The sequence below is a fragment of the Bos javanicus genome, chromosome 4 (assembly GCF_032452875.1).
Source record: "Bos javanicus breed banteng chromosome 4, ARS-OSU_banteng_1.0, whole genome shotgun sequence".
Taxonomy (NCBI): domain Eukaryota; kingdom Metazoa; phylum Chordata; class Mammalia; order Artiodactyla; family Bovidae; genus Bos; species Bos javanicus.
Genome location: NC_083871.1, coordinates 13,682,726 through 13,702,392, shown reverse-complemented (window position 1 = coordinate 13,702,392; position 19,667 = coordinate 13,682,726). Strand labels below are relative to the sequence as shown.

The 19,667-nt window shown below is 40.6% G+C and overlaps 1 protein-coding gene across 7 annotated transcripts in view; it reads right to left on the bottom strand.

The window, feature by feature from the left end:
• DYNC1I1 (dynein cytoplasmic 1 intermediate chain 1) overlaps positions 1-19,667 on the bottom strand; it is a 379,184-nt gene that overhangs the window by 316,454 nt on the left and 43,063 nt on the right. For 4 of the 7 annotated variants that reach the window (XM_061413501.1, XM_061413499.1, XM_061413504.1 and 1 more), the window contains exons 2-4: positions 18,214-18,330; positions 8,864-8,978; positions 6,038-6,179 (exon numbers count right to left, since the gene is read on the bottom strand). In XM_061413501.1, the coding sequence (XP_061269485.1) occupies positions 6,038-6,179; positions 8,864-8,978; positions 18,214-18,321 (365 nt within the window). In that variant the 5' untranslated portion in view covers positions 18,322-18,330. The remainder of the gene's footprint in view (positions 1-6,037; positions 6,180-8,863; positions 8,979-18,213; positions 18,331-19,667) is intronic. The other 3 variants (XM_061413502.1, XM_061413505.1, XM_061413503.1) reach the window with 1 other exon arrangement.

Sequence of the window (19,667 nt, the reverse complement as noted above, 5' to 3'; positions counted from 1 at the left end):
ATTACTATCCATCCACCCAAGCCACTTGTCACAAAATTCAAACATCAGTCATCTTCTATCTAGTTAAGGAGGTTATGTAGTAAGAGACTGCACAATATGTTATCATATTGAGACATATTTTAACTTTGAAATCACTTTGAAAGTATTCCTTTTAAATCAAATTTTGGACAGTGTGTAGCCCATGCCCTGGTGTACAGTAAACTTGATGATGTCAATACTCTCCTAGTTTCCACAAGCCAATGCGTTCTCTAATTTAGCTTTGTCATTGGGAAGCCCAAGGAGTCTCAGCCAAACATGAGAACAGCCCTAAAGCAAAGTCCCTTGTAAGCCATCCATGTCCATAAGAATAAATGTGGGCTGAATTATTATCACTTAAATAGATTCATTTCTGGTCAAATATCTGAAGGTTAGGAATTAAGGATTAGGGTAAATCAAACAGTGATATTAAGTTGGTGCAAAAGTAATTGCGGCTTTGCATTGCTGAACTTTGCCATTTGATACTGGAGTACATCTTTAAATAAATATGGTTATGTTATATATCATTTTGGAGAAGGCAATGGCACCCCACTCCAGTACTCCTGCCTGGAAAATCCCATGGATGGAGGAGCCTGGTAGGCTGCAGTCCATGGGGTCGCTAAGAGTTGGACACGACTGAGTGACTTCACTTTCACTTTTCCCTTTCACGCATTGGAGAAGGAAATGGCGGCCCACTCCAGTGTTCTTGCCTGGAGAATCCCAGGGACGGGGGAGCCTGGTAGGCTGCCGTCTATGGGGTCACACAGAGTCGGACACGACTGAAGCGACTTAGCAGCAGCAGCAGCATATATCATTTTAATGAGCATTTTTTGCCTTATTTTTTTTTGCTAATGACTTACTACCTACTGTGTATTTTACATTTATTTTAGACTTACAGAAATCATGTTAGACAAAAAGCAAATTTGAGCGATGTTTTTATTTGAGTTCAAAATGGGTCATAAAGCAGCAGACACAACTCGCAACAGGAACACGTTCAGCGTGGGAACTACTAATGAATGCACAGTGCAGTGTGCATTCAAGAAGTGTTCAAGAAGTCTGGCAAAGGAGAGACAGCCTTGAAGATGAAGAGCGTAGTGGGTGGCCACTGGCAGTTGACAATGACCAACTGAGAGCCATCACCAAAGGTGATCCTCTTACAACTACATGAGAAGCTGCCAAAGAACTCAACACCAACCATTATATGGTCATTAGGCATTTGAAGCAAATTGGAAAGGTGAAAAAGCTGGCTAAGTGGGTGCCTCATGAGCTGACCAAGAATCAAAAAATCGTCGTTTTGAAGTGCTGTGTTCTCTTTTTCTATACAACAATGAACCATTTCTTGATTGGGTTGTGACATGTGATGAAAAGTGGATTTTATAATCGCAGATGTCCATCTCAGTGCTTGGACCAAGAAGAAGCTCCAAAGCACTTTTGAAAACCACACTTGGACCAAAACAAGGTCATGGTCACTGTTTGGTGGTCTGCTGCCCACCACTACAGCTTTCTGAATCCCAGCGAAATCGTTATATCTGAGAAGTGTGCTCAGCAAATCAATGAGATGTACCGAAAACTGCAATGCCTGCAGTTGACCTGTAACTGGTCAACAAAATGACCTGTAACTGGTCAACAAAAAGAGCCCAGTTTTTCTCCTTGACAATGCCTGACCACACATTGCATAACCAGTTTCAAAAGTTCAATGAATGGGGCTACGAGGTTTTGCCTCGTCCATCATATTCACCTGACCTCTCACCAACCAACAACCACTGCCTTGAAGCATCTCAAAAACCATTTTCAGGCAAAATGCTTCCACAGCAAGGAGGAAGAAAATGCTTTCCAAGAGTTCCTTGAATCCTGAAGCATGGGTTTTTATGCTACAGGAATAAACAAACATTTCTCATTGGCAAAAATGTATTGATTGTAATGGTTCCTATTTTGATTAATAAAAATGTGTTTGAGCCTAGTTCTAATGATTTAGAATTCATTGTCTGAAACCACAATTACTTCTTCATCAACCTAACAGTTAAAACTCACATATTCTTAATATATGTCAGACTCCTTTCCTGGTGCTTTACAGATACTATTTGTTTAATCACGATTACCTTATGGAGTAGGTTGTGTATCACACAGCGATTGCTGTTAGAGATGATGTAGGGCTGAGGTATAGATTGTGGAAACTTGTATTGACCTGCCCAGGTTCAAACCTAGCATTGTAGCTATGTCCTGCGTGAACCTGAGAAAATTATTTATTCTCTCTGTGCCTCCATGCCCTGTAAAAAGTAGGATGATACTTGATTCTTTCAATAAATGTTTAACACCTATCATATGGACACAACCACAAATATGACTTAGTCCCTTCTTGCAAGGAACCTATCATTTCCTGAGGAAGAGAGACATTATTCAACTAAACATAAATCATTCCTTAAGAGCTATAAAATGCTAATGCTTCACTCTCATGTATCAAAGATGTAAGCTCTTGCTTTGAAATTAATATTCTTTATCATATTGAGAAAAACATTTATATTCCTAGTTTACTAAGTTTTAAAATATGAGACTAGATATTTACATTTTGCAAGTACCATTTCAGTATATACTGCAATATTTACTTTTCCCTCTTTGACCTTTTTATATGCTGAATTAAGGTAGCATTTTTCTATATTAAAATATCCTTGAATTTTTGAATCCAACACAATTAAGCATAACATTGTATCCTTTTAATACTGTATTGGATTCCAGCTGCAAACAACATATTTAGGATTTTTTTCCATCTACATTTATATGTAAAACTAGTCTTTCAAATTTTGTATTAATAGGTTAATTTTTTGAAACCCAAGAGCTTATTCTTTGTTCAGTATGTTTAAACAAGCAATGATTAATTGACTCTACCAAAACTAATTACGAGAAAGAGAAAAGTACAACAAATGTAAATTGTAAATGAGAAGCAGGCTATAACTACAGAAGCAGAAATTGGAACACAAATTATGATACTATAAGTTTAAAAATTACACTAGTATAATTGAAAAAATGTTAAATACGTCTCCTCTCTATTCACTCAGTTTAGAAAATGTGCTTAACTGCTCTTAAAAATCAATAAAAGAAAATTTTGTTATATTTCATATGTTTAAAGCACTATTTAACCTTTTCTTTATAATAGGGCATATTAAGTATGCCAATTTCCAAATTAACCACTTACAGGGGTTATATAAGAAGTGTTTGCTAATTCTGGTTCTGCAAAGCAAACTGTAGTTTTGGTTTTAAAGTCTGGCAAGTGAATGGCAGAATTTACGTGCACCTTTAGGTAGGACCAGATGTGTTGCTTTGATTCCTAAGTTATCTTCTGCAAGATTTTCCATTTTTCAAAAAGTCCAAATTCTACACAAATATGCAAATTTATGGCTATAGAGTTATATTCTTAGGAATTACCAAGTGCTTTTCTCAGTCTCGTGTTTTACGAAGTGTTAGAGTTAACAGTAACTGCTTTCAAAGATGTTTCTTCTACAGAAAAAGACATTCCAAGTAGAATTTAAAAAACTGAAATATAACATTCTTCTGAAATTTTACTCGCATATATACTTTATGGAAACAAAAACATAAATTTGCATGGAATGTGCCTAAGTTCAAAACAAGGGCACAGTTTACTAAGCTATTCCTAATACCTTCTCAAGCCAAGCCTGTGCTCAGTTCTTCTGAAAAATCATTTCCTCAATGCCAGTTTCTTTGCATCACTATGAAACCTGCACTTAGCAAGGGATATACTCCTTGACTTCCAGTTGCCCACTCTTGCCAGAATGTTTCTATAGAGAACTGAAGCTAGTTGGAGTTTGTGGAGTTTGTGTGATGTGGAAGTAGATAGCACCTCTTCCAAAGTGGTTAATTTTAAAAAATCATGTAAGAAGGGGAAAGGAATGAGGTTCCCTCCAATTGAATAACTGCTGCTGTCCCCAGAGTGCTAGCAGCATCAGTCAACTTTCTCCAGAAGTTTTCAAAAGGGCTCGTCGACTATGAAGTCGGTAATAGTATTTAACACTGCCAGTGGAGCCCCTTGACATTAAGCATCACTGACACAATGCCATCGCTGTGCAGAAACAGGCAAAAATATTACCTTAATGATAGGCCAATGGACCCCCCTAAGGAACGTGATTATACTGTGCCAGCTCTTGTATAAATGTTAGATCTTACATGCTGTGTTATTATTACTTTTCCTCCCCCACCCTCAAAGACCTTTTGAAGTGTTCAAAGCAAAAGATGAGGAAAAGACGTGTGCTACTCCAAATCACAAAGGCGATTTGTTAACACAAACCAGCCTGGTGCCCGCAAAAGCCTCTATGTTCGCTCTTCTCAAATTGAAAGCAGTGTCCAACCTGTTTCAAAAGACCTATGAAGACAAAACACTCAAGTCTGAAATTCATGAACAGACAGGTATTGGTGAAATCATTTTAGTCTTATGTATTGATTTCAGAAAGCTAAAAATCCTACAACACAGGCTAACCCTATTCTCATTTCTCTGTTTTCCTCTACCAAAATTGCCGAGGCTTTTCTGAAAACAAAGGACCATCAGAAGATAATGCTCATAATAAGGTGTTAAGTGAACAGAGAAAAATGCAAAATTGTATACCTCTCCTCCAGGAATTCCCTCGTGGCTCAGCTGGTCAAGAATCTGCCTGCAATGTGGGACACCTGGGTTTGATTCCTGGGTTGGGAAGATCCCCTGGAGAAGGGAAAGGCTACCCACTCCAGTATTCTGGCCTGGAGAATTCCATGGACTGTATAAGTCCATAGGGTCGCAAAGAGTCGGACATGACTGAGCGACTTTCACTTCACTTCCTCCAGGAGCATATACAGTAGCAAGACATATACACAGGTAGATAAGAATCGAAAAGTACCCTGACAAGACAAAGGCTGATCTGTTAGAATGCTGGGGCTGTGGATGATTGCTTCTTTTATCGAAGCTTTATTAAAATGCTTTATGATTATTTCAAAAGTCAGAGAGGTCAGACATCACCAACTCATGAGCCAAATCTAGCCCACAACTCCTTTTAACAAAGTCATTAACACTTAATGTCTATGAGACTGTTGCATAAATATTTGCATTCTTAGCTTCTCATGAAAAATTGAAAAGTGTGGAAAAACTGGTCCATGTTCCCATCTGAGCTCAACAAGCCCAAGAGCTGTGAAGAGACCATCTGAGATTTATAAAGGGAGTGCTAGCTAACAAGCTGCCAAAGGCCCCACTCCCCACTCATCTCTATCGCCTGCCTATGGGCACCCACATGTGGGAATACTGCTGAGGACACCTGGATTAAGAACGTTTCCATGACCCCGTGCATATTAATGAGCCATCTCCTTTCTCCCGTCACATTGCTACATTTTGGACGTTCCCTCAGTGGTCAAATTAGAGAATGTCTATATCGGCCTTGAGAAGTTCGTTACATAATCTTGGAATATACCTAGTGTAATAAAAGTTTGGCAACTGACAAAAATGAAGCAGTTAATCCTGATGATTATAATAATTAATAATGATAATAAAAACACTTTGGGGACCGAGTTCTCAAATTTGTCAACTCTATTAAGCAAATAAACAAGACTTTTGAAAAAGTAAATTTAGGGTTACAACATCTCAGTGTTACAAAGATTCTCATGGAAACCAAAACCCAGGTAGAATAATGAGAAGCTAGATATATATTCCGTTTGTCTTTGGTCCTTCCCTACTTTCTTTTAAACTGAAGCCAATGGATATGCTTGTGCTTTGTCAAATAAGACACATGGTGTCAAATTAGCCTATTCACGAAAGAGTGATACTTATCACTTCAAGGGTTCAAAATCAATCCTATGTTACCAAAAATAGCAAGCCACCAAAATGTAAACATAAAAAAATGACTGATACGTTAAGAGGAGTGCACAGTTAACAACATGCAACGGAATGGTGTGGTTTTTCAGACTTTTGGTTTCTTGTCTTTTTTTAGGGGAGAGGGAGGGAGGTATTATTGACATCCCACCATGGCCTTTGTGAAGGGACAATTCTTACCTTGTCAATGGTCCCAGGTCGCCTGAGTCTTGGCTTCCAGCTTCACTGGGAGTGCTCACTGATTTCGAGGAGGGAGACATAGGGGTTGGGACTAAATAATGAAAATAACAGGTATCCCATGTTAAAAAATGCAGCGGCTGCACTGGGAAGAGCAGTGTCAGATAAATCAAAACAAACGGGCTCAAATTAAAGTGATTGTATGGCCAGGAGAGATTGAGATGGGATAAGGAAAAAAAAAAAAAAGGAAAGAAAAGAAAAGGAAAAGAGTCCAGTGAATTTTTCATACTTTGGAAATTAAAATTTGAAATGAATTTAGACAGAATTAACTTAGAGATTCTAAGGCCATGTCCACCTTAACAAAGTAAAATGGAGAATCAAAACAGTTACCTGGATAATTCAAGGCAAATCCCTCTCTAGCATGAACTATCCAGATAATTCTAATGCTCCACTTTATTTTGTTAGTATAGATGTGACCTATTCAAAATAAAACGAGGTGTCTATAAAACTTTAAATGATTATGAAATAAGTGATTCTGAGGAATTTTAGAAGGTCACAGGGAGTCAGAAAAGTCTGCTGCATGTTTTGCATTTCTTGGAGGAAAGTCTGTTGTCTGTGGAGTATAAGCTGCATTTGCTATGAGAGACTAAACGACAGTTAGAGAAAAGGGTAAATGTTGAACCCAATAATTTAAAAATCTCTTTCAAAACAAAGCACAATGCCAGGCTGCTTTATTTTTACACTTAATTAATAGTTGCATCCCTTGCACTGTTTACTGTGTTTGGGAATTGTGTTCTTTGCATCTGGCAGCTCTAGAAAGCACTGCCGTGTACACATAGGCAAACCGCCATTCTGGAGACAGGAGAAACAGGTTCAAAGAGCAAGGTCAGTGCAGACTGGAACTCTCAAAGCAAGGGTAATAAAAGAAAATAAATTAGAGGAAATGCAAATGGATTTTCCCCCTCTATCTTTCAGATACAAGCCAAACGTCCTTCAGATAGAAGCTGCACCAAATAGCCAAGGTGGCTCCAGGCCAGATGAGAACGGGATCTCAGTATCACTCTTGCCAGAGAAGCCATATGGGCAGCAAGAAACTTCAATACATAGTGTAGATTCCCATTTGGTTTCAATCATGGGCAATTTCCTTTTATTTATTTAATAAGGTAAAGGGTTTAACTATGTTGCCCAAATCCTATAACACAATGGCAGATCTGTCAAGAAACTAGGAATTTTCACGTGGTTCTACAATTAATTCACTGATTACCCTTTGCAGTAAGTCAGAGGGTAAGTCGGAGGGATGGATAAAAGTTGAAAACGGGCTCCACTTTTGCCAGAGCCCTTTGGCAGGGATGACAGGATAGTTCAGAATTTGGTCATGGTTTAGGGATATTTAAACTGTTTAGCTCTTAAGGTTTAATTGCTGGCTTTACGCAGGTTAGGGAAGAACAAATATTCTACGGTTGTGTTTAACCAGTGTTCACACTGCAGCAGAACTTCAAAGGCTATTTTGAGGCAAAAATATAATTGCCAAGGGTCTAACATGTATTACTTGTCAACTAAGTAATAAAAAGGTTTGTCAGCTCCTCATAGAAGACCCATCACTCAAATATCCTGTGGGTTACATCTCCCATACCACAAAGAAACTAACAAAATAATCAACGTCTTATTGGGGGTTATTATATCATTGTTAGACATATGATTTTACTTACTATTAGTACACACTGAGGTTGAGCATAAAATGTTTTTTCATGGTGTTTAGTTTAGTGTGTATGTACTGAATGATATCCAGAAACACTTAATAATTTATATGATTATATTTTGCCCTTTTACTTACTTATATTGATACACACACTTGCCATTTTATTGTTCATGGGATAATTTTTATTGTTAATTTAAGTAATTATGGAAATAAATGAAAATTTATGTTAATATAAAAGCCAATGATGGAATTAAACGATGAACGATTTATAAAAGGGGATCTGATACTATCTTTATTTATATGTATTATTTTTAAAGCTTTTATTTTACTATATTGGATATCATGTAGTTTTACAGACACCCTGGGATTACTCTGAAATGTATGGAAAGCAAATGGATAAAGAAAAATAAAATAACTTATCACATGAGTGATGTATAATGACAGAATAAACATATTATGTACCAAGTTACCTTCAACAAAAATAAAAGAAATAGTTCAACATCCAAATCCTGAATAAAATGAGATCATGGACAAGTAACCAGGTATGAATGAGTTGGAGGAAGGGTGTTGCAGTAAAGACGCCGATCAGCAATGAAACCAAGAGACACAACAGAGTCAAAGAAATTTAAACATGTTAATTAGCTGCTAATCTGCCACCATTTCAAGTTTTCCTATAAGTTCCCACCGAGCATTCTATTTTCATCATAGAATAACTCTGTGCCTGGGGTGGTTATGAAATTCATAACCAGATTCACAGTATTTAGGTTGGCAGAAAGAGGCTGGGATTCAGCAATGGAAATGAAGCTTTTCTTCTTCATCTTGTGATTTCTGGGATTTACCAGTGGTAACTCATTTAACAAGTATAAGACACTCTAACAGTAATGCAGTGGGTTAGGTTGACTGCAGCATCAGCCAGTAAGCAGCCAATTGCTAACCACTCTACAATCTGTCCTCCTATCTCCTTCCAGCCCCCTCAATTCCAAAAATAAATACACCTGAGCCATAAGCCAAAGCATTTCTTAAAACATAAAAACAAAAGGAGATGTAAAAGAATAGTAAACGCTGGACATGGTATATCCTACACAAGTCAAATCTGAGGCTATATTAAAACACAAAGCACTCTAAAGTACCTAGAGGGGGCTCTGGCGAGATCCCGATGCTTTGCAGCAGGGCCTCCGTCTCTCGGCGTTTGCGATCCAGGTCAGAGTCATCTGGAACGGGTTCTTTCTTCTGCTGCATGTCAGCCTACAAAAAGCAGATGCCAGTGAGAAAGTGAGTAACTGAGCTAAATGTATGCCTCTGGATGAAACGGAAAATGGCAAATGAATGGCAGCGAAGACCAGGCAAAAGCCCTAAATAGATATAAACGTGTGTATAAAGGATGAAAAAACATGTAACTGCTCCATTTAATAACTACTAACCCAGTACTTTCTCTTCGGGTTGAAGGCTTTTTCCTGCCTCTATCACATGTTAGAGGAGAGTTTTTCTCACTTGGTCTCAGAAGAAACCATCAAGACAAAATATTTCTAACTTGGATGTGGATTTAAACAAAAAAAAAATAAATCTGTCTAGTTATTTAGATACCCGTGTCCCTTCTGGGAAGACATATTATCAGTTCTTGATGAGTATGCATTTGTAATATTCATGCCTCACATTTGGGATTGTGCAAACAAGGAATTACTGGTGTCTGGCTGTAAGATTAGTTATGAAAATCTGTAACTGTAAAATACATTATTGTATCAGTATTCTAAGTTTACCATGGTTTCAATAAACCAGACTAAAATTTTTATTAAGGCATGTGAACAAGACTTATCTAAGTATTGTTACATAATTCTGATTTTCATAGGCTTCTGTTATACATATTAATGTAAAGGAGAAAATTATGCACATGGAAAAATATAGAACAAAAAGTCCTTCAGGAGAGATATACTCTTTCCCCAAGTGCTTTCTTGGGGAAGACACACTTTGTATGAGCTTCTGATGCCCAGTCTGTCTCTTTGAAATGAGGAAACTAGAATGCTTGGTGGGAAAGTTAAAGGAAAAGCAACAAGTCAAAATAGCAACAAGCCAAAATATGGGTTAAAGAAGGTTGGCGGTGGAATTCTGGGGCGAATTAAATGCTCCCGTTTCTTTCCTTTTCAGAACACAATTACTACTTAAGACAAGGCATTTGCCCCACATCTGAAACACGATCACATCCTATTTGATGTGCAGCTACTTCACAACAAGGCTTTGTGAGTTTCCAGGAGTGAGACTGTCTCAGAGTTTGTCAAAAGCCAATTATCCACTTATCAGACACACCTTCCTCTCCGGGGGCAAGCTGGGCTCCCTCACAGACACATTACCTCTTTCAGGAATACAAAGAACATTTCAAAGCAGAAAAGCATAATTTCCGTCGTGGCATATGCAACAGAAAGCGTTCATGCAACTTTGACTTACGCCCAGATGGTAACCCACACACCGACTAGAAACAGAATGCATCTTTGCACACAGTGAGGGCTCAGTGCTTCTGTTTTATTCACCTCGGGCTTAAAATACACTCAGGTATGTGATGTCTTTGTTGTTCAGTCACTAAGTCGTGTCTGACTCTTTGCAAACCCATGAGCTGCAGCACACCAGGCTTCCCTGTCCTTCATATTTTCTGGAATTTGTTCAAACTCATGTCCACTGAGTTGGTGATGCCATCCATCTCATCCTCTGTTACCCCCTTCTCCTCCTGCCCTCAATCTTTCCCAGCATCAGGGTCTTTTCCAATGAGTTGGCTCTCTGTCATCAGAGGGAAAACTGACATGATGGGGATCAATAAGGGCTAATGAGGATGTAGAAGATTCAGGCTCTCTCATGTATCCATGAGATTTCTGAAATGGCAGTTTAATCTTGGAAGATATGAAAGCTCACTTTCTTTCCCAATTTTAACATTTAAACTAGCAAGTTCCAAAGTTTATGCATACAACAGAGGCAAAGATGTGTGATGCTAAGTCACTTCAGCTGTGTCTAAGTCTTTGAGACGCTATGGTCTTTAGAGCCCGCCAGTCTCTTTGGTCCACGGGATTCTCCTGGCAAGAATACTGGAGAGGGTTGCCAGGCCCTCCTCTAGCGGATCTCCCTAACTCAGGGATCAAACCCGTGTCTCTTACGTCCCCTGCAATGGCAGGCTGTTTATTTACCATTACACCACCTGGGAAGCCCAGAGGCAAAGACAGAACTAAGATTTTAAAAAAGGACCTTGCAGAGTGATGATCTATATCAATGTTCCCCTGTCATAAATTTAAAAGAAGGATTGAAGGGAAAGTGGGGCAATGAAAGAAAAGGGAATCACCACTGTCACTACTGAAATATAAATTAAAAAAAAAACCAAGATAAGCAAAATTTGTCTCAGGAAGCCAAAATGGCATAGCATGGTTTTACAGTGAAGAGGTGAGCCATGACTGACTGGACTGTCAACTTCACTGAGAATAGATATGTGTTTATTTTGTTCACAACTATATCCTCACATCTAGATCCAGGCTTGCCACACAGTCGACGCTCAGTTTGAAAATGCTGAATGAATGAAACAACTGCCTTTGGTAACTGTTATGTTATAGACATCGAATCTAAGAATGATACACCATTCAGGAGCGTTTTCACCAGCTATACCTCATTCAGAAAGCTCCTTTCCCACACTACCATGAGAAGGCATCATCTGAACTCCCAGTGACCCAGTGCTCACAACAAAGCCATTTCTATATTCTAGCAATAGCAACAAAAACATTGAATCTTTCTTCATCCTTTCAACAAAAATTTATTTAAGGACAACAGGGTGCCAGGGATAATGAATGCGAGTTCCAATGAAGCTCATACAGAGTGAAATAGAAGAAGAACCATCAAATCTTTTCCTTTTGAATAAACTGAAGGCATATTATCTATAACTTTCTGTCATGTATGCCCTAGGCAGAAAAGCACAGAATTTGGTTTTTTTCTTTCATTCTAACTTTCATCATTAAGCATTCAAGAAACATATTAGAGTGGGCCTCCCTGGAGGCTCAGTGGTAAAGAATCTGACTGCCCAGCAGGAAGCATGGGTTCGATCCCTGGGTTGGGAAGATCCCCTGGAGAAGGAATGGCAACCCACATCAGTATTCCTGCCTGGGAAAGCCTATGGACAGAGGAACCTGGCGGGCTACAGTCCCTTGGGTTGCAAAAGAGCTGGACATGACTTAGCAACTGAACGAGAACAAGACACGTACCAGAGAGTAAACCTCGTGTCAACACGCATGGCCAGACAGTGTGCAAAAGCAGCACCCAGAACTCCATCTCCTAAGTGTCTCCCCCACAACACAAGGCACCGCCACAATGCATTCTCTGCCTTCTGCCTTTTTTTTACTTCTTAACGCAACAGACAATGCAATGACAGATGACATATATTAGTAAGGATAAACTGTCCATCTAGACATAGCAGAAGCTTAGGAAAGCTCTGACACTCAAAGTTGACCGGGAAAAATGCAAAGTTAGGTAACTGGGGCTTATTGGAAATAAAGCCAGTCCCTAACTGCTATCAATTAACACCTTACACTAAACAATGTGCTTCTTCATCCGAGACAGTTAGACCAAGTGCGCTAATCATGAAACCTTTGATATTTCCCATGCACATACTACAGAGTCCTCATACATTTTAATGACTCAATAAGGAGTTTTTGCATAGTAGTAATTTAAAATATGCTCCATGTCTCTCCCAGCAAATGGTATTTCTGTTTGTGAGAGTCATCAGAGTTGAGACCCAGAGAGGGGACCTGAAGAAAGAAAATTTGTCAGCTGAATGATTCGTCATTTTTCTAAAGACAGCTGCAGAGTTGTTAACACCCGAGGACAGGTCAGAAAACCTCGGTCCATCCTGTAGTTCATTGCTCAGTCGCTAAGTCTTGTCCAACTCTTTGCAACCCCATGGACTACAGCATGCCAGGCTTTCCTGTCCCTCACAATCTCCTGGCGTTTGCCCAAGTTATGTGCATTGAGTCAGTGATGCCATCCAACCATCTCATCTGACCTTGCGGCAATTCAGCAGAAGGCCAAGGACAGGACAAAATTTCAGGGTGGCCTCATTAAGCAGACCTCATTGCTTTAAAGCCAATTTCTCATGAAATTAGCTCTACATCTTAAATGGTGGCCACTATAATTATTTAAAAATCAGATTGCATCCATAATAGCACAACCAAGAAAGCAGTTGACATCCAAAGGCGCAGAGAGTGGTAATTTTATACATGAACACAGTTTCCTGGGTTCTGTGGAGACAATCAACCTGGGTGGTCCCAATTCACACTAGTTTTCAGTCATGGCAAATACACTGACACTCAGATTAGCAATTAAAGAGCACTTTGTTTCCTTTTTATTCTAAACATGTTTTATTCAAAATATAAGCCTAAGTAAAGCTGAAAAAAACAAACATAAGCTTAATGCATGCTAAGTCACTTCAGTCGTGTCCGACTCTTCACAACCCCGTGGACTGCAGCCTGCCAGGCTCCTCTGTCCACAGGACTCTCCAGGCAAGAATATTGGAGTGGGTTGCCATTTCCTCCTCCAACATAAGCTTAAGGCTATTTCTAACTGTCTACAAACAAGACAAAAACTAGAAAATCTTAAACTAGAGAGTCAATGACAACGACCCTTAACTGGAGCATCCCACAGATTCAGGATCCGAAGCTTCCAAGGAAATTCACAGAAAAAAAATGCAGGTGCTTGGAAAGAATGTCTGTGACCAGCATCTCAGACCCGCCCTACCCAGGTTAGCTGTTCATTCATTCACTCACTCCTTAGTTATATGAAAAGTGAAAATGTTAGTCACTCAGTTGTGTCCAATTCTTTGCAACTCCATGGACTGTAGCCCGCCAGGCTCCTCTCTCCATGAATTCTCCAGGCAGGAATACTAGAATGGGTAGCCATTCCCTTCTCCAGGGGATCTTCCCCAGGAATTGAACTTGGGTCTCCTGTATTGCAGGCAGATTCTTTTACTGTCTGAGCCACCAGGGAAGTGCCCCTCTATTGAAGACCTACTATGTGGCAGGATCTGTGCTGGACATTGACTCTGTGATGAAAAATACAACCCTGTCCCCCAAAGCTCGTGCTCAGTGAGGAAAAAAAAATACATGAATAGCTAAATGGTGCTAAATAATTTGGTAAGGTCAGGGATAGGGCATAGGACTAACTCAGTCATGGGTTAGAGAAAGGTATTAGAGAAGGCTTTCTAGAGGAAGAGACGTCCAGGCTGAGAACTGAAAGACATGTGGTTAACAGAGCAGCGGAAGCCAAGGCGAGAGAATATTCATGAACTCCTGTCAAGAGAGAGCCTGGCCCATGGGGTGAAATGTAAGAAGCCGAGCCTTGCTGGCTGGAATGTGGATTTAGGGAGAAAGGAAATTAAACGGAACAGGGAGAGCCATTGTGCCTGTCTGGGACCCCTGATCAGTGGGAGCTGGAGAAGGGGTGCTGAAAGCATGACCCCGGGTTTCTGATTTGGACAACTGGCTGGAATGGGGGGTCCTTCCTGACACTGGAGATAAAGTCGGATCACTTCTGAGGCTCAGCCCCTGGGGCCAAAGAGCATTTGAAAAAGAAAGATCAGAAGAGATTACTTCCAGGTTTCTTTCAACTACAAAATGCTGTCATCCCAGGAAACTAGGGGCCTTGGATTTTAAGACTCTGTGACAGTGGGTCATTTTTGAAAAATGGAGTCCCCAGCACTGATGCTGATGAATGTCTGCAGGTTCTGCTGGCCCGGTGTGAGGGCCATTTCAGGAGCAGAGTTTCAGCCGTTTCTTACCAAGCAGATCCTCTGTGTCTTCAGAGTCCTGCACCACCTCCTTGGATCCTCAAAGAACTCCGAGGAAGGACCCACTCTCCTCTCCATTTTACAGAGGGGAATCCAAGTGCAGAGGGATCCCAGACCCGTTCAAGGCCATCCTGCAAAGGGCGGAACCAGGTTTCCCAGCCACGTGAAGCTTGAAAGCCTCTGTGTTAACCCAGAGTTCTACTGCCTGCGTCTTATTAATACAACACTGGACTCCCTGAACAAACCAAGTCATCACAATCTGACCCAAGGAAAGATCTTTTGCAGGGGAGATGGACTTGAAGGGTCAGGGCTGAAAGCCAGGATAGACCTTCAGGATGATACAGTTCAATGATCCCCAAATCTGACCCTATTTAGATACTTCAAACCAGAAACTCTGGGGAGGGGAGACTGGGACTCTATTGCCATAGACTTCCCTGATGGCTCGGCAGGTAAAGAATCCACTTGCCAATGCAGGAGACACAGGAGATGCAGGCTTAATCCCCGGGTCGAGAAGATCCCCTGGAGGAGGAAATGGCAACCCACTCCAGAATTCTTGCCTGGAAAATCCGATGGACAGAGGAGGCTGGCAGGCTACAATCCCTGGGGTCGCCGAGAGCTGGACACAACCAAGTGACTCACATGGAGAAGGAAATGGCAACCCACTCCAGCGTTCTTGCCTGGAGAATCCCAGGGACAGAGGAGCCTGTTGGGCTGCCGTCTATGGGGTCGCACAGAGTCGGACACGACTGATGCGACTTAGCAGCAGCAGCAGAGTGACTCACATACGCACCTACCGTGGAGCAGAGTCAGGTTTCAACCACTCTGTCAGTTTAGCAACAAGGAGACTAAGGCTATGTAAAACTTTAATTCCAAAAGGAGGTGAAGACCCGGGAAGGCCCCAGGTCCAGGTGCTCTGCACACCATCACCCCCACAGTGTGCTGTCCCCAACCCGCCAAGGCTCTGTCTGTTGAATAAAAGCTAAATCCCCACCAGGCAAAGCTATGTGGTACAGGAACAGAAAGGGTGGCCTGTTTCCATCAGTCTTGTTTGCCTGTAATTTCCTCCCCCCAAATGTGTGAAATGACAAGGATGAAGCAGACAGCGTAATTTGGAGCCAGATTTCCCATACCACTTGGCATTTCGTGGTAATTCTATGGAATTCAAGTTGGATATTAGGATGTCAGTTTAAAAGGAAACCGATGATTAGTAAAGGATAACAGGTGCTTTAAAACTACAATAAGTGCTGACATTTGAAGGAAAGGGAGCATAACTTAATGCTTCTTTTGGCTTCACATGGAAATGAATAGCCGTTCCTTGTCAATTCTCACCTCTGCTTCACTCAAGACTGCATATATAACAGCAGAGATCTCTGAAGGCAAAACATTATGCTCACTGTCAAGGACAAATAAACGATGGCATCAATCAAAGCATAATGGCACCAAGAGAAGCAAGATGCCAGGAGGTCAGAGGGGGACACAATTATGTTTTACTTTGCTGGAAAATAATTGTTAGAGATTTTTTTTTGCCTCGGTCTCCCAGCCTTATAGTGTGAAACAGCACTTAGCTTCTAAGTCTTCAAAATACATTCTTTTTTCCCTTAAAATAAAAGTAGGGAAGCAGGTCTGATCTCTATACACATAGCACTACCACACTATACAAAGTTTCCTTCTTAGAAAGCTACCAAAAATATATGTGGCATCTGGTTTTTGTACAAGATGTGGGCTATTTCTACACCGCCACAACAAATCAGAGAATTAAAAATAAGCTATTTGTTGGATTGAGATAATAGGAAAGACACACGATATAGCAGAAAAGCATTTAGTTGGGAACTAAGAGTCCCAGATTCCATTCCTACCCTGTTGGTGGAAATGTAAGTAGGTGCAGCCGCCATGGAAAACAATAAGGAGGTTCCTCAGAAAACTACAAATAGAATTCACCACATGATCCAGCAATCCCACTCCTGGGAAAATATTTGGGCAAAACTATAATTCAAAAAGATGCATGCACCCCTATGTTCAGAGTAGCGCTATTCAAATAGCCAAGACATGGGAACAACTAAACATCCATCACCAGAGGAATGAAGAGAGAAGATGTGATCCACACACACAATGACTCCTGCTCCATCACTGAAAAGAGTGAAACACCGCCATCTGCAGCAACACGTGTGGGCCTCACGTGTTGATCACACTCATCATCGCCGAGATGATCACACCCGATGAAGTCGGTCAGAAAGAGAACGACAAATGCCGTATGATACCACTTCATGTGGAACCTAAAGTATGGCACAAAGGAACGTGTCTACAAAACAGAAACAAATCCACAGACACAGAGATCCGACTTCTAGCTGCCAAGGGGAGAGCGGGAGGGAGAGGGATGGACTGGGAGTTTGGGATTGGTAGATGCAAATGATTACATTTAGAATGGATAAACAACAAGGTCCTAATGATTAGCACAGGGAACTATATTGCAGATCCTGTGATAAATCATAATGGAAAAGAATATAAAAAAGAATGTGTGTTTGTGTATACCTGAGCTGTACAGCAGAGATTGGCAAAATTATAAATCAACTATGCTTCAACAAAGGAGTTTAAAAAAAAAATATTTTACAAGAGGAAAAGAACATACATCACAATTTCTTTAGAAATAATAGTGAAAGAAATTAAGAAAAAGAAAGGGTGGCTTTTCTATTATAGTATGCTTATTAAATGGTCTAAAGATTTAATAAAAAAAAAAAAAAGAGAGTCTGTATTCCAGGTCTGACAGGCAGAAAAGCTGCACTTCACCTCTGGGCTTCTGTTGTGTTGTTGGTATAAAGAGGGGCCTGAATGGAGGTCAGTAAAATCTCTGCTGGATGTAACGTATCATACAGCAGTATCTACTATACTATCTACTCCCTCATCAAAGGAGAAAAATGCAGCTTTCCCTTTACCAATTCCATCATACTTACCTACTCTGAAAAATACATACACTGAGGAAATAATGGCAATTCACTAGCATCCTTTTCTATTTTCCTCCTAAAATGTTCAGGTTGGGTAGTTTTTTTAAAAGCCTTTGCTCGACACTAACGTTTATTAAGTAGTAACTACGTCCCAGGTTACTGGGACAGAGTTGCTAAGAAGACATCAGAGGATGAGATGGCTGGATGATGTCACCGACGCAATGGACATGAACTTGGGCACACTTCAGGAGATACTGAGGGACAGGGAGGCCTGGCATGCTGCAGTCCCTGGGGTCGCAAAGAGTCAGACAGGACTGAACAACAACATATCCCAGATATTGCTAAGTGCTTTATAAGATCAACTTTTTTCATCCTCATGACTGAACAAAATAAACACACCGCTATTTCCCTGTTAAGCACAGGGAACTGAGACCCGGAAAGGTGAAGGAATTTCTAACAGTAGAGCTATCGCAGATCACTTTCAGGGTTCTGTTCAAGTCTGGGGTAAACCTGGGGTTTGGGGGTCTCTGGACCAAATGCTATTGACCATTTATGTGGTGCCTGACCAGTACACAATAGATGGCAATGACCTTACTGTTCTAAGTATGTAAATATCACTCATTTTATGCAGGTATTGTACATGCATTCTTTCACAGGGTCCTCTTCATCCATCTGACCAGCCCCTCGGAACTGAGTGGTTTTCCTTTTCCCTGATCACAGCACAGCTCCCAGGACTTACCTCTTTCTTCTTCCTCTCCTCTTCCTTCCGTTTCTTCTCTTCTCTTATCTGTGCTAAGCGCTGTTTTTTGCGCTCTAGCTCAGCTTTTAAGTCACTTTTGTCAGACATGTTGGTTTCCTTGGAGCAAAAGAAGAAAAAAAGTGAATATACACAAATAACTTTTCTGTATGATCACTGCAGAAATCGTTCAAAAGGCAATCAAACTTGAAAACAGGACTTCTGGGTAGTAACCGATTGTATACCTTACCCTCTGTTGAAAAATCAAATAAATTAAGTTAGATCTGATCTCCCCCTATATAAAATCTTCCCTTTTCATGGGGAAGACTATTCTATAATAGCAGCTTAATTCAGAATAACACATTTTCCTGTACAAGTTTCTTAACAAGTAAACAACAAGAGACTCAAAGAAGAACCATCATCATGACTTCCAATTTAGATGATAATGGACCAATTCATCCTCACACCGAGAAAAGAAAATGGGCTGTCATAAACTCTTAGAGACATGCCTTGCTCAAATTTCTACGCACTCAATAAACATTCCTCCACCAAGCTTGGGCACATGGAGATTTCATTTTGCCTAATATTATATGCATTAGGGAAGACAGCCACTGAAGACCTAACATGTTCATCTTTTCCCGTAAAACTCCTCCTGAACTGTCACAATTAATCTCATCTCCAGTACAACCCTATTTCTATAAAACTTTCATTTGCATACTGAATGCAATTCTGCTTATTCTGGCACTTTTCCTTTTCACAGCAAAAAATGCTTGCGAGCACATGAATTAGGAGATAACACTATGACAAGTTCTTGGGAAAATTGATCTGAACAAGAGTTTTCATGTTAACGGTGAGGATGATCCTAGGGGCGATGGTGCCAGAAATGTCAAGTAAAATGAATTTGGAGAAGACTGTCACCAATTATCCATCATTCATATTTGTCTCTTTTCTGCGCCCAATTGGAAACTAAGAAAATGGAAGCACCGAGAAATGAAGAACCTTTTGCGACCCAAACTCCTAAAATAAATTTTTTTAAAAACGAATCATAAATGTCACAAGTATCAATTTGCATACTACTTGTATGCAACTATGATGAAACACACATATAGTATACTTATAAATAGATGACAAAGTGAGGGATGGAAAAAAAACGCCCTAAAAGGTACACAGTGGGGCTTCCCTGGTGGCTCAGCGGTAAAGACTCTGCCTGCCAATGCAGGAGACATGGGTTCAATCCCTGATCCGGGAAGACTCCACAGGCCTAGGTGCAGCTTGGTCGTGTCAGAACTACTGAGCCTGTGCTCTAGAGCTGGAGAGCTGCAACTACAGAACCCACACACTGCAACCATTGAAGCCTGCGTGCCCAAGGGCCTGTGCTCTGCAGCAAGAGAAGCCACTCCAATGAGAATCCTGCACACAATAGCTACAGAGTAGCCCACGTTCCTAGCAACTTAAGA